General features: G+C 46.5%; 1 protein-coding gene across 5 annotated transcripts in view; it reads left to right on the forward strand.

Annotated features, from left to right (window-relative positions):
* IKBKG (inhibitor of nuclear factor kappa B kinase subunit gamma) overlaps positions 1-14272 on the forward strand; it is a 42578-nt gene that overhangs the window by 25632 nt on the left and 2674 nt on the right. For all 5 annotated transcript variants that reach the window (XM_027838920.1, XM_027838924.1, XM_027838923.1 and 2 more), the window contains exons 7-12: positions 86-209; positions 3135-3253; positions 8577-8729; positions 10998-11094; positions 13391-13540; positions 13829-13971. In XM_027838920.1, coding sequence (XP_027694721.1) covers positions 86-209; positions 3135-3253; positions 8577-8729; positions 10998-11094; positions 13391-13540; positions 13829-13971 — 786 coding nt within the window. The remainder of the gene's footprint in view (positions 1-85; positions 210-3134; positions 3254-8576; positions 8730-10997; positions 11095-13390; positions 13541-13828; positions 13972-14272) is intronic.

Raw genomic sequence — 14272 nt, forward strand, 5'->3', positions numbered from 1 at the left:
GTGTAGGCCAGCAGAGTTCTAGGCCAGCCTCAGGACACCTTGACTCACTGCTGAGCAGGGGACAGCCAGGGATTGCCTTTTCTAGGAACACGGTGCTGAAACAGGAGCTGGCGTCCCTGCAGGGCAAGGTGGCCCAGTTGGCAGTGAGGGAAAAAGATGTGGAGAGGAGGGCCGAGCAGCAGTTACAGGCCCTGAAGAGGCAGGTGGAGGTGAGGAGGAAGAACTCTGATTGGCACCTGAACTAAGGGTCTCAGGGCTGCCTAGGCTCAGTGGCACTAGAACACTTAGTGCCTTGGGGCAGGGAGAAGGGGAAGAAGGGAAGAGAGAGAGGAGGGAGAGGCAGCGGTTCTGGGACGCCCGGCCTGGTCAGAGGGGAGGGAGAGGCAGCGGTTCTGGGACTCCTGGCCTGGTCAGAGGGGAGGGAGAGGCAGCGGTTCTGGGACGCCTGGCCTGGTCAGAGGGGAAGGAGAGGCAGCGGTTCTGGGACGCCCGGCCTGGTCAGAGGGGAGGGAGAGGCAGCGGTTCTGGGGCACCTGGCCTGGTCAGAGGGGCAGCATGATGGGATGGCAGCAGCAATGCTGGATTTAGCATCACAGAACCTGGGTTTGAATTCTGTCTCTGACCTTGATTCAATGACTTTCCAGGATTATAGATTTGGAGTGTAGAAGTGCTCTCGTTGAATACTACTATAGATGAGGTCATTGAAACCCAGAGAGGGAAGGGGCTTGCCTATAGTCGTCTGGATAGTAAGTAGCACAGTGAAGATCTGAACCCAGCTCTTCTGACTGGGCCTCAGTTTCCTGACATGTTAACTGATGATCTCCAAGGGCCTTTTTGGCCCTAAGTCCCAGCATTTCATCACATCCACACATTCCCCAAGAGCCTCCTGTGTGGAAGACCAGGGCCTGTTGCTCTGGGGGCTGCACAGGTTGAAGACTTTGTACTGTCTTGAAGCTCACACTCTTGAAATGCAGAGCCAGGCATATGCCTGAAGAGCTCACTAGGCAGATAAAGCAGTGTAGATTTGGGGCTGAATCAGTGAGGGTTCCAGGAGCTGCCCATGTGGATGGTGGGCCTCCTCAAGCTGGAGCCTTGAAGGATGGGCCTGGAGGGGAGAGCTCCATGGTGCCAGGTAAGGATGAGATAAGAGGTATTTCATTCAGCAGATATTTCTTAACCTTCCTGACATGTCAGGGGAGACAAAAAGATCAATAAAACTTGATCCCTGCCCTGCTGTACCTTTGACCCTAAACAGGAAGATGAGAAATATTTACAAGTAACCATAAAACAAGACAAGAATTCATGCAGGCTACACTGTAACTGGGGCCTTGAGTACATGAAAAGAAGCCGGGAGAAATAACAATAATATTTATATTGTACTCTAAGATTAGCAAAACAACTCTGGGAGCGAGGTGCTATTATGACTACCATTTTACAGATGAGTTTATTGAGGAAGGCATAGGTTAAGTGATTTGCCCAGGGTCACCCAGCTAGGATATGTCTGGGTCTGCTGCTCTGTGCACTGTGGTGCCTCCAGCTGGAAAAGTAGGTTGGAGGCTGATTGTGGAGGGCCTTGAATGCTCAGACTCACATATTTGGATGTTATTTGAGAAGCAGTGTGGGGAGGGGTGGTGGCATTGAAAGTTTTTTGAGGAAGGAGAATGATAGTGTCTGGCATTTGTGTGTAAATCAACTTGGAGGGGAGCCAACTGGAGGCAGAGAGAGAGTTTGTGTTCCTAATGGCAGCACAAGCAAGAGGAGGGCTGATAGGAAAGAGGATTGTCTGAGGTGGCCCCGAGGGAGGGTGGGGGGGGTGTTGATTGAGAGCCCCCTCCCCAGTGTCTGTCAGGCTTCTGGTGCTGCCATGCAGAGAAAGGGGGCTGGGCCTGGCTGGAAGGGGGAGACCCCATTTAGTCATGTTGAACTCCAGGTGTGGGCAGGATGCCTGCTGTGGGGAGCTAGCCAGGAGGGAGCTGAGATGAGAATCTAGGGCTTAGGGAGAGTACAGGCCTGGAAACTCTGGGAGTCATCCATGTAGAGGTGGTCAACAAAGCCCAGGGAGGCAGAAACATGAGGACTGAGCTTTGGGGGATGTCTGTATTAAAGGGAGCTGAATTCCAGAGAAGGAAGTCATTTTCTGTTAGCATCATAAACTTTGCCAGACTTTGAGCTCCATGAGGGCAGGACTCTAATCTAAACGTTGTATCTCTTCCAATCTTTAGGGATCCATCCACAATAAGCCCCTAATGTTTGTTGAATACATGTTTTGTTGAATTGAGAAGAAACGGGCAGAGAGTTAGGGTTAGAACAAGAAGACAGTGTTCTTGCCACCAAGAGAGGAGCAAATATTAAGTGGAAGAAGGGGAGCAGTGACCAGCTCCAAAGGCTGCCCAGAAGTCCAGGAGGTCGAGAATTGAGAAAAGGCTCCCAATAGTGGATCGGGGCTGAGTTGTGTGGGGGCTAGACACCAGATGGTGAGGAGTTGATTCATGCTTGGGTGCAGAGGGAATAGAGCCAGCAGTGAGAGTGAGCTGCTTTTCGGTGGAAGGGGCAGGGAGGTGGGCCGGAAGATTTTCTTAGGACAGGGCCTACTTGAGCATCCATCCTTTGTCCAGCTGCCAAAGCAGTTATCCCAAAGTGCAGACCTGACCATGTTGCTCCTGACCCAGGGGTGGGGAACCTACGGCCTCAAGGCCACATGTGGCCTCTAGGTTCTTGGGTTCGACCTTTTGACGGAGTCTAAGTTTTACAAAACAAATCCTTTTATTAAGGGGATTTGTTTTGTGAAGTTTGGATTCAGTCAAAGGGCCACACTTGAGGACCTAGAGGGCCACATGTGGCCTCGAGGCCACAGGTTCCCTATCCCTGTATCTGGCCTCAAACTCCAGGGGGTCTCTGTTAATTCATGGGTGACATACATTCTCTTCTGACATTGAAAGCCCTTTAAAATCTGGCCCCATCTTTTCATTTTGGGGGTACTAATTACATTTTTACTTTTTCATTCTGAACTTGGGGAAGTAAGGGTGTGGTCGAATTTCATTGCCAGAACGCTAGGATTCCTGCTTCTGGTTTAACACACAGGCCTCGTAAGAACAGCAAGAGGCCTGATATGTAGTAGCCATCTTTCTCCACAGCAACTGACGGAAGACAAAGGATCTGTGAAAGCCCAGGTAACCTCACTGCTTGGGGAGCTGCAGGAGAGCCAGGGCCGCCTGGAGGTTTCAAACAAGGATAAACAAGTCCTAGAGGACAGGTATGGAGGGGAACACCAGGCTTGGGCCAGGGTTGCCTTCTGCTCTCACTTGGGGATCTCATCGGCTCTCACTGATTGAATGACCATCTCTATACTGATAATTCTCAAATCTCCCTTTCCTGCCCTAACCTCTCTGCTCACCTCCAGTCTTGCATCTCCAGCCTCCTTTCAGACATCTTGAACTGGATGTCCAGTAGACATCTGCATCTCAAGCAGAACTCATTATCTTTTCCCCTGAACCCTTCCTACCTCCTATCAGTGGTGAGGGCAACACCTCCCAGTCTCTCAGGCTCCTAACTGAGGTGTCATCCTTGACTCCTCATTCTCTTTTGCTGCCCCCCTCCCTCCCTGCCACCATAGCTAATCTGTTGCTGAGGCCTGTCCGTTTCACCTCTGTAGCATCTCTCGAATAGCCCCCTTTTTCCCCTCTAACATGGCCCCCACTCCAATGTAGGTCCTCATCACCTCCCACATAGGCTACTGCAGTAGCTGCTGGGGGGTCCCATTCGGCCACTAAGGTGATTTTTCTAAAGCTCAGGTCCAATCCTGTCATATCCCCTCCTTCTCTCCCCCCACCCCATAAACTTCAGTGGCTCCTTAGTACCTCCAGGATCAAAGACAAAATGTTCTGTTTGGCATTCAAAACCCTTCTACAAGTTGCACCAGTTTTAGACCTCATGTCCACCCTCCTGTGTATTCTTTGATCCAGTGGCAGTTGGCTTTCTTGCAGCAAGACCCTCCATTTCCCAACCCTGGAGCTTTTTTCTGGCTGTCTGTCCCCCCTGCTTGGAACATGCTCCCTCCTCTGCCTCCTGGCTTTCCAGGCTTCCTTCAAGGCCCAGCTAAAATTCCCCCTTCTACAGAAAACCTTTCCTCATACCCCTAATTCTGGTGCTTTCTCTCTGCTGATTATTTCTAATTTCTCTCTACAAAGCTTTCCTTGTATCTATTTGTTTGCATGTGGTCTCCCACATTAGACTGAGAGCTCCTTGAGGGCAGGGCCTATCTTTTGTATCTTTTTTGTATCCCTAGGGCTTAAGTACAACACCTGGCACATAGGAGGTACTTCATAAATGTTTATTGACTGATTGATTAGCATACTTTCAGGGCTACAAGGGCCTCTTCATTTTAGCTAATTTATATATTTTTTTGTTTTTAAATATTATTTTTATTATAGTAACTATTATGAACTTATAAGTAATATTTTTTTATTAATTTTTTTAAATTAGGTCATAAATAAAAGACCTAAATAAAATAAAAACTGAGGACTTAGGATCCAGATGTCATAGTTCCACTGCTACTGATCATCAGAATATATTGTTATAGTGATGTTAGCATTTTTTTTAATATTAATAAACTTATTTATTTTGTTTTCAACATTTACTTCCACAAGATTTTGAGTTTCAAATTTTCACCCCATCTCGCCCCTCCCCCACCCCAAGATGGCATGCATTCTGAATACCCCTTCCCCTAGTCTGCCTTCTGTTCTATCTCTCCCCCCCTCCTTTTCTTATCCCCTTCCCCTTCTATTTTCCTGTAGGGCAGGATAGATTTCTGTACCCTATTTCCTGTATTTCTTATTTCCCAGTTGCATGTGAAAACATTTGTTTTAAAATGTGTTTTTAAAACTTTGGGTTCCAAATTTTCTCCCTTCCTCCCTCCCCATCCACCCTCATTGAAAAGGTAAGCAACTCAATATAGGTTATACGTGTGTAGTTATGCAAAACGCTTCCATAGTAGACATGCTGTGAAAAACTAACTCTATTTCCCTTAATACTATCCTGCCCCCCATTTATTCTATTCTTTCGTTTGACCCTGTCCCTCCTCAGAAGTATTTGCTTCTGATTACCCCCTTTCCCAATCTGCCCTCCTCTCTATCATCCCCCTACTCTCTTGTCCCCTTTACCCTCTATTTTCCTGTAGGGTAAGACAGATTTCCAAACCCAATTGAGTGTGTGTATATTATTCCCTCCTCAAGTCAAATCCTATGAGAATAAGATTCACTCATTCCCTCTCACCTTCCCCTGTTTCCCCTCCACTGTAAGAGCTTTTTCTTTTCTGTTTTTTTGTGGGATAATTTACCCCATTCTACCTCTCCCTTTCTCCTTCTCCTAGTATAATCCTCTCTCACCCCTTAATTTTATTCTCCAGATATGACCTCTTCATCTTCAACTCATCCTGTGCCCTCTATCTATCTGTATGTATATATACATATATATAATTTTTTCCCTCCAACTACCCTAATATTGATTAAGGTCTCATGAGTTACAAATATCATCTTTTCATGCAGGAATGTAAAACAGTTCAACCTGAATATGATTTCTCTTTCCTGTTTACCTCTGCATGTTCCACTTGAGTCTTGTATCGGAAAGTCAAATTTTCTATTCAGCTCTGGTCTTTTCAACAAGAATGCTTGAAAGTCCTCTATTTCACTGAATGACCATTTTTTCCCCTGAAGGATTATACTCAGTTTTGCTGGGTAGGTGACTCTTGGTTGTAATCCTATCTCCTTTGCCCTCTGGAATATTATATTCCATGCTCTCCAGTCCCTTAATGTAGAAGCTGCTAAATCTTGTGTTATCCTGATTGTGTTTCCACAATACTTGAATTGTTTCTTTCTGGCTGCTTGTTATATTTTCTCCTTGACCTGGGAACTCTGGAATTTGACTACAATATTCCTAGGAGTTTTCCTTTGGGGATCTCTTTCAGGAGAAGATCAGTGGGTTCTTTCCATTTCTATTTTGCCCTCTGGTTCTAAAATATCAGGACAGTTTTCCTGGATAATTTCTTGAAGGATGATGTCTAGGCTCTTTTTTTGATCATGGCTTTCAGATAGTCCAATAATTTTTAAATTCTCTGTCCTGGATCTATTTTCCAGGTCAGTTGTTTTTCCAATGAGATATTTCACATTGTTTTCTAATTTTTCATTCTTTTGGATTTGTTTTACAGATCTTGATTTCTCATAAAGTCACTAGCTTCCAATTGCTCTATTCTAATTTTTAAGGAAGTATTTTCTTCAGTAAGCTTTTGGACTTCCTTTTCCATTTGGCCAGTTTTGCTTTTTAGGGCGTTTTTCTCCTTATTGGCTTTTTGGACCTCTTTTGCCATTTGGGTTAGGCTATTTTTTAAGGTATTATTTTCTTCAATATTTTTTTGGGTCTCCTTTAGCAAGCTGTTGACTTGTTTTTCATGATTTTCTTGCATCACTCTCATTTCTCTTCCCAGTTTTTCCTCTACTTCTCTTACTTCTCAAAATCCCTTTTGAGCTCTTCCAAGGCCTGGGACTGATTCATATTTTTCTTGGAGGCTTTGTATGTAGGAGCTTTGACTTTGTTGTCATCTTCTGCTTGTATGTTTTGATCTTCTTTGTCACCAAAGTAAGATAATATAGTCTGACTCTTTTTGCGCTGCTTACTCATGATCCCGGCCAATTACTTGAGTTTTAAACTCTTTGTTAAGGTAAGAGTCTGTTTCCAATGTAGAGAATGTACTGTCCCAAGCTTCGGGGGTTTTTACAGCTGTTTTCAGAGATACTTCTAGGGACCTGGAAATTTTCAGTTCTTCCAAGGTGGTATGATAAGGGGCGAGGTGTTTCCTCTCCACCGCCACAACAAGCTCCACCAAGCCAATGCTCCTCCTTGCCCCAGGATGGCCCCTCAGAACTGTGACCCAGATTCAAGCACTGGTAAAGCAAGAGATTCCTGCCTCAGCACTGGCAAAGAGATCCCTGCAATCTCCCTCTGATCAGCCACTCAATTCCCCCTCAGTCTGTGGGCCGGAAGCTCAGGAGGTAGCCGCGGCCCATGCTCAGGACTTGCAGTTGAGACCTAGCTTCTCTCTCACCAAAGTCACAGACTTTTCCCACTGACCTTCCAAGTTGTTTTTGGCATTTGTAACTGCCCGCAATTCAGGCCTCTGAAGCCTGCTCTAGGGTCACTGTGGCCTACGCACCCACGCCAGACTGCGCTCCTCTCCCCACCCAGCGTGATATACCTTTCTGATCAACCATCCATGCTGTCTTTGGCTGGAAATTTGTTTCACTTTGTCTTTTTGTGGGTTCTGCTGCTTTAGAATTTGTTTAGAGCCATTTTTTATAAGTATTTGGAGGGGTTTGGGGGAGAGCTCAAGCAAGTCACTGCTTTCACTCCGCCCTCTTAGCTCTGCCTCCATTTTAGCTAATTTAGAACTGTCAGATAAGACTGGGGCATTATTGCTGATTATATATATATATATTCATATTCATAATGATAAATTCCTCACAGCAAAGTAGATTTCCAACAAAGAGAATTTAGGGGATAATTATTTTCTTCATAAAAAAATTACTTTATAGGAGATTCATCAAAAGTACATTAATTTCAAGTTCCCTTAGGACATTCATTTCTGACTTAATCATTTTTTTCTGTGGCAGGTGAGGAGAGATCTGAGTGATGCCTCAAACAACACCCTGAGGCCTGGAGCAAGGAATTAATTTCTCTCTTATTCTAGCCTCCTCCTCCATAAAATTGGGTTAGAGTAGATGATCTCTCAGGCCCGTCCTCTCCTTTTCCAGAGGAGGCCTTTGGAATCCAGGGGCATTGAGTGAGTTTACAAAGGTCTTAGATCCCAGAGGTGGAATCAGAGCCCAGGTCCACTGAGTTAGGAATCAGGATGTGCTCTTTGTACTGTGACAGGTGGCCCCAAATGACAGTCACTTATAGACTGGTTATTTAAAGAGCCAGAGCAGAATTCACTGGGCTCTCTAGGTCCTCACTTCTACAGTAGCACTTGGATTGATAGAGGGATGTTCTCTGCTAATGTTAGAGCATTCTTTAGATTTGAGCTATAATCAGTTACTGTTGGGCACACTTAGAGCTGGGGGCAAGATAGTGATCACTACTCCCATATTGTACAAATTGGGAAATTTTTCTTCCAGTATTTTTTAAAACAGAACAATATGAGATGTTAGGCCCATTGATAAGTCCATCTCTCTGTGAGGTAAGACCTAGGGCCATGCCCTCTATGCTTCTCTCCATCTTCCCTAGCCCATCTCATGTCCAGGTAAGATCATTTGACTCTGACCATCAAGGGCAGACCTGAAGAACAGAAGTTCTCAGGTTGGGCTGGGCGCTGTGGGTGTGGGAGCAGGCCAGTTATGTGTGGGTATGCTAATTAGCAGCAGCTGGCTCAGCTTCCTTCTCAGCAGCTCCATCTGTCCTTAGCCCACAGGCCTGGCTGGGGATCATCTCATTCACTGTCGTCCTACTCGGCTTAGGGGGCTTCACCCAAGCCTCTCTTTCCCCCGTGGCCCCTCACTGACTTTGTCTCTCTTGTCTTCCTGTGCAAGAGCCCGGGCAGCCAGTGAGAAGGTCAAGCAGCTGGAGAGCGAGAATGAACAGCTGCACAAACAACACAGTGTGCAGGTGGACCAGCTGCGCATGCAGACCCAGAATGTGGAGGCTGCCTTGCGGATGGAGCGGCAGGCTGCGTCTGAGGAGAAGTGAGCAGGGCATTGTTTTGAGTGCCATCTGCCATTTAGGTGCCCCTGGTGCAGAGATTGGGGAGGGGACTAGGGCGGTACCCTGAGGCAGGATACAGTTTCTGAGGCTTCCCCAGGACCCCGATCAGAGCAGGCAGCAGCATACTGCCAGTTGTGAGCACAGGATACTGCTCCACTTGTGTCAACCAGGGCCTCGCTTATGTGAACCCAGCCCCATGAGCTCCTTCATGCTGTCCTTTGCTTCCTTGTCATCTTCCTTCTTGGATTCCTTGTTCTTCTTTTTCTCCCTTTGGCCTCCTCCCGGGCTCCCCACCACCCTGTCTTTAAGGGAGGTGGGTATGGTGGGAATACCCTGCAACATATGAGACTACATCATGTAGAGAGTGTGATCCAGAAAAGGCTCCATTGGAGACTTGACTCTACCACCTTTTGTGAGCTTGAACAAAACATTGGGCTTCTTCAAGCCTCACTTTTTTTTTTTCCCATTTTTTTTTTTTTTGGACTAGGCAGTGGGTTTAAGTGACTTGCCCAGGGTCACACAGCTAGTAAGTGTTGTGTCTCTGAGGCTGGATTTGAACTCGGGTCCTCCTGAATCCAGGGCTGGTGCTCTATCCACTGTACCACCTAGCTGCCCCCAAGGCTCACTTTTCTCATCAATAAAATGGGGATAATGATACTTGCACTACCTAGCTCCTAGTTAGTTCTTGTAAGAAAAATGGATCATTAAATCTGGAGGCAGTGTGTCACAGAAGAAAGAGCATTGGTTCTAGGTTCAAATTCCACTTCTGACACCTCTGTGACCTTTAGCAAAAGGTTATTTCTCCCTGGGCCTCAGTTTCCTCCTTTGTAAAATGAGATTGAATTAGATGGCCTCTGAGTTTCCTTCATAAGATCTAAGACTTATCATCCTAGTGCTTGCTATAAAGACATGAGGTGGAATATTGCTTACCTCGGAGGCGGGGCAGGGTTGATAATAGCCCCAAATTGAACCAATAAGACATGTAGACCACCAGCCTGAGTGGTGGCTTAGTATGGATGTTAAATCAGGAATGTGGCATAGGTCTGTTTAGATGCTATCCTATCAAGTGTTTTGGGAGAGGCAAGAAATTTGTTCGATCTTACCATTAGACAAAGGTCCTAACCTTATCCTTTTTTGGGGAGACCTCAGAGCAACAAATGAGCCTAATAAGAAATGGCTTCCCAGTTTCCCACTTCACATGACTCAGTTCCCTGGTGATAGCCTACTTACTTCACAGAGACAGCATATTTCTAGTCAGTCTGTGGAAGGAAGGGATGTCACCCTGAATGATTTTTGGGAAAATCCCTGGGGCCCCTTTTGTCTTTAAGTTCCTTCCTTCCACAGACTGACTAGAAACATGTTGTCTCTGTGAAGTAAGTAGTTTCCTTCTGTCCTTCCTTTGCCATACACTGACTGTTCAGTTGTTTTAGATAGCTGTGTGAGACTTCACATTGCTGAGAAGGTGCCATCCTGCATTGGGAGAGGGAGTTTGCTCACTTAGCAGTTACCTATATTATTGAAATCACATGTTTAGTCTCTGTCCCTGTCCCACAGTGCAGTAAAATTCCAGGACATTTACATTACCAATTTGCACTTAATCACTAGTTGATGGGCACTTAACTTTGTTTCCAGTTTTTTGCTGACATAAAAAACGCTGCTACAGATATTTTGAGGAAGTGCTGTCTTTGACAACCTGCTGCTTTCCCGTAGTCTCTCTGACATTGGCCATTTCCATCTTTTGGCATCTTTGCTGGTTTGATTCTCCAGAACATTTTTATCCCAGGGAAATCAAGTGAAAATATCTTCTTAGGGCAGCTTTAGAGAGATGTCTTAAAAGGGTTAAAATAGGGGCAGCTAGGTGGCGCAGAGGATAGAGCTCAGCCTTGGAGCCAGGAGGACCTGAGTTCAAATCTAGCCTTGGACACTTGACACTTAACTAGCTGTGTGACCCTGAGCAAGTCACTTAACCCCAGTTGCCTAACACCCCCCAAAAAAGGTTAAAATGACTGAGGCTGGCAGCCCAAGTAGAAGAGGTGTGTACTAGCTCCTGGCATTGCATTCTCTGCCTCCTACCTGTTTTCTTGCAGCAACATGGGAGAGGACCCTCATTTGAGGTTGGTCTTGTAGATGAAAATTGAATCGAGTCGTTTTCTAGGAAGATGTTTTCTTTCCTTCACATGGTGAACAGGGAACATTGGAGTTAAGGCAGCTGAGTTGTGCTTCTGAAATGGGGCTTCTGGTCTTTTCAGGCGGAAGCTGGCTCAGTTACAAGTAGCCTACCACCAGCTCTTTCAGGAGTATGACAACCACATCAAGAGCAGCCAAGCAAGCAGTGAGCGCAGTAGGGTGAGTACACACAAAGTCAGCTGCTCTGCCTACGACAGGCCCATTCTGCCCTGGCCTTCTCCAGTTTTAGGGCCTTAGAAATGCCATACCAGAAAGGGGCCTCCCCACGGCCCAGGGCCCCCCTTCCCCTTCTTCGCTGGCATGCAAGAGCTCCATTTATCCAGTGCTTTCACATATAGCAGCTTATGGGAAGTATGCCATGGTTTACACCCGTTTTATTGATGAGGCAATGGAGACCCAGTGAGGGGAAGACTTGCTGGGGCACTGTGAAGCTTTAATCAAAGATTGTCTTGTTTTCTTTCCCATTGCTGTTGGAGCCTTGATCTCCATTTTGGTCAGTGATGAAGGGCTCCTTCCACACGGGGTGTGTGTTGGAGGGGGAGAGGACTGACCTTCACAGTCTCTCAGCTCTTCATTGCTCCAAACTGCATTCTGTCATCTGGGGAACAGAGAAATGCTGGCCCAGGCTACCTCATGGCTAAGTAAGAGTGACATTCAGAGAGTGATGGTAGAGGGGCTGCAGCAAACTTTCTCTCCATTCTTATTTGAGTCTCACAACAGCTTGGGAAGAAATTACTATTCTCATTTCCATTTTGCAGAATTCCATGTGGAAGCCCAGAGAGGTAGTCAGTCAGTAAACATTTATTAAGCGTCTGCTGTGTGCATCTCTGTGGAAAGCACTATCTCAGATTCTCAGTGCTGGGGCTGTATCTGGGGAAGAATGTGGGAAGAATTCAACTCTAGGAACAGTGCTAAAAGCAGAAGTTAAGATAATCTAGTAATGACTTGGGAATCTGGAGGCCTCTGTACCTGTCTTATGAGCTCCCCACAGCTTGTTTCCAAAAAACTGAGAATATATAATCTTTTTTTCAAGTATTGTAATATAATCTGGGATGGTATGTACAGAATGTCCCCAAAATCGAACATGTAGCTTTAGACTGTGGTGTCTAAAGACTTTTGGGGATACCCTGTCTAAGGGCAAAGGTAAAAAAAAATAAAGGTCTCTTCAGGATGAAAAGAGAAGGTATGACATGAGAAGGATTGGGTCAGAGGATCCTGGGCCCTCATAGGCCATTCTGGTCTCACTGGCTTTTCTCCTTTGGCCACTAGGCTGCTGTTAATGCAGCCGAATACAGGGTTTTGGGGAGATGTGGGGCTGCCGTGTCATCATCTATTAAGTTTGTAGTCCAGTCAGACCCCCTCAGCTGTTTTTCACATGAACTATTGTCTACCCAGGCCTTCCTCATCTTGTATTTGTGCAGTGAATATTTGGGGGCTTTCCATTTTATTCCTGTCAGAGGTGGCCCAGTGTTGAGATCTTTTTGGATCTCAATTCTCTCATCTGACTCTTCAGTCTTTCCTAGCTTTGTACCCTCCTCAGCTTGCTTTCGTGCAAGTCTGAGGAGCCTAGATTTAGAGTTGTCCCAGGGTTCATCTTGTCCAGGTTTTCCTCATTTTATGGATGACAAAACAACCCAAGGTCACATCTAGTAGGTGGCAGAGTTGGGAAGAGTTGTCACATAGAAATAATGTTGTAAGCAGAGGTCCAATTCTCTAGTAATATTGGCTAGATTATGGGCTTGTCAGTGACATAGTGTGAGTAAGTGACCTGGAGAGGTTGTGCCAGGGAGAAACTATGAAAGGGTGCAGAGAGCATTTCCAGAAGTGCCTGGAACCACAGTGGACTGAAAAAGGAGAGTCAGGGATTACAACCCCTCCCCCTCTTCCCTTAAAACCCAGGGAATTGAGGGAGAAGGGTTATAAATGGGTGTGACCAAAATGGATTGGGACTGTTTTCCTTCATGTGACCCCTATCCTTTCTTTGAAAGAAGTTCTCAAAGGAGAGTCATTGTCCTCCCTCCAGTGCTCTAGAACTGGAGCAGCCTAAGGGGACACATGTTGTTAAGTTGTTTCTGGCTCTCTGTGACCCTATTTGTGATCTTCTTGGCAGAGATACTGGAGAGGTTTGCATTTCCTTTTCCAGCTCATTTTACAGAGGAGGAAACTGAGGCAGAGAGTGACTTGCCCAGGGTCACACAGCTAGTAAGTGTCTGAGGCTGGATTTGAACTCAGGTCTTCCTGACTTCAGGCCTGGCACTCTATCCACTGCAGCACCACCTAGCTGCCCCAAGGGGACACATACTCTGGTGTATTTGTTACAAAGCCAGTCTCATTGCTACCATGGAGAATGCTCTGCAGAGAACATGATAGTTTCTGTTCCTTGGTACATTTTGGGGTTTGCTGAGTGTGGCAGGTAATCCTGAGGACTCAGTAGTCTCCTCTTGATTTCTCTTAGGGAATGGATCTTCAGTTGGAAGACCTGAATCAGCAGTTGCAACAGGCAGAAGAGGCCTTGGTAGCAAAACAGGAATTGATCGACAAACTCAAGGAGGAGGCTGAACAACACAAGACAGTGATGGAGACAATCCCGGTCCTGAAGGCACAGGTCAGATGCTCCTGTCTGTCGTAGGACAGCCAGCCAGCCAGCAGAGAGGAGTGCGAAGAGGGGGTTAATGGACTGAGTCAGGAGGCACCTGTTAGTGTTTTTTGGCGGCCTGGCAGGACCCTGTCCAAGGCTCTGCCAGCAGGGCCCAAGCCCAGGCAGCTCCCACCAAGCAGGCCTGGCGCCAGACCACTCTAAGTTCCAAGAGACACCTCACTGGGATGGGCTTGGAGTGGATGTGGGTGGTCATCCAGACTGACTACTCAGAAGACCCCATTCTTCTGCCTCCAGGCTGATATCTACAAGGCTGATTTCCAGGCAGAGCGGCAAGCCCGGGAGAAACTGGCAGAGCGGAAGGAACTTCTGCAGGATCAGCTGGAGCAGCTCCAGAGGGAGTATAACAAACTGAGGGTCGACTCGAAAGAAACCACCCGGTAAGTCGCCTGGCTTGGCTGGAGCAGAATCAGGAGAGGCCCAAGCTGTGGCAAAGGCTTTTCTAAAAGCCTGTCTCTCATGCCCATTTAGTTACTCTGATAAATCTAAAAGTAGATGGGCTTGAGGTAGCAGAATACCTCATTAAGCATAGCTGGTTGGTTTCAGTTTGAGTCTAAGCCAGAATGGCTAACATCCAGCTGGATGAAAAGAAAGTTGGCCCTGCAGCGAGTTTTCAGGGGAATTGTAGCACATTGGCTTCTACTACAGAGAAAACAGGTGGTAAAGAAGTAGAAACAGGAG

The sequence above is a fragment of the Vombatus ursinus genome, unplaced genomic scaffold (assembly GCF_900497805.2).
Source record: "Vombatus ursinus unplaced genomic scaffold, bare-nosed wombat genome assembly UNPS02014831.1, whole genome shotgun sequence".
NCBI classification, from domain to species: domain Eukaryota; kingdom Metazoa; phylum Chordata; class Mammalia; order Diprotodontia; family Vombatidae; genus Vombatus; species Vombatus ursinus.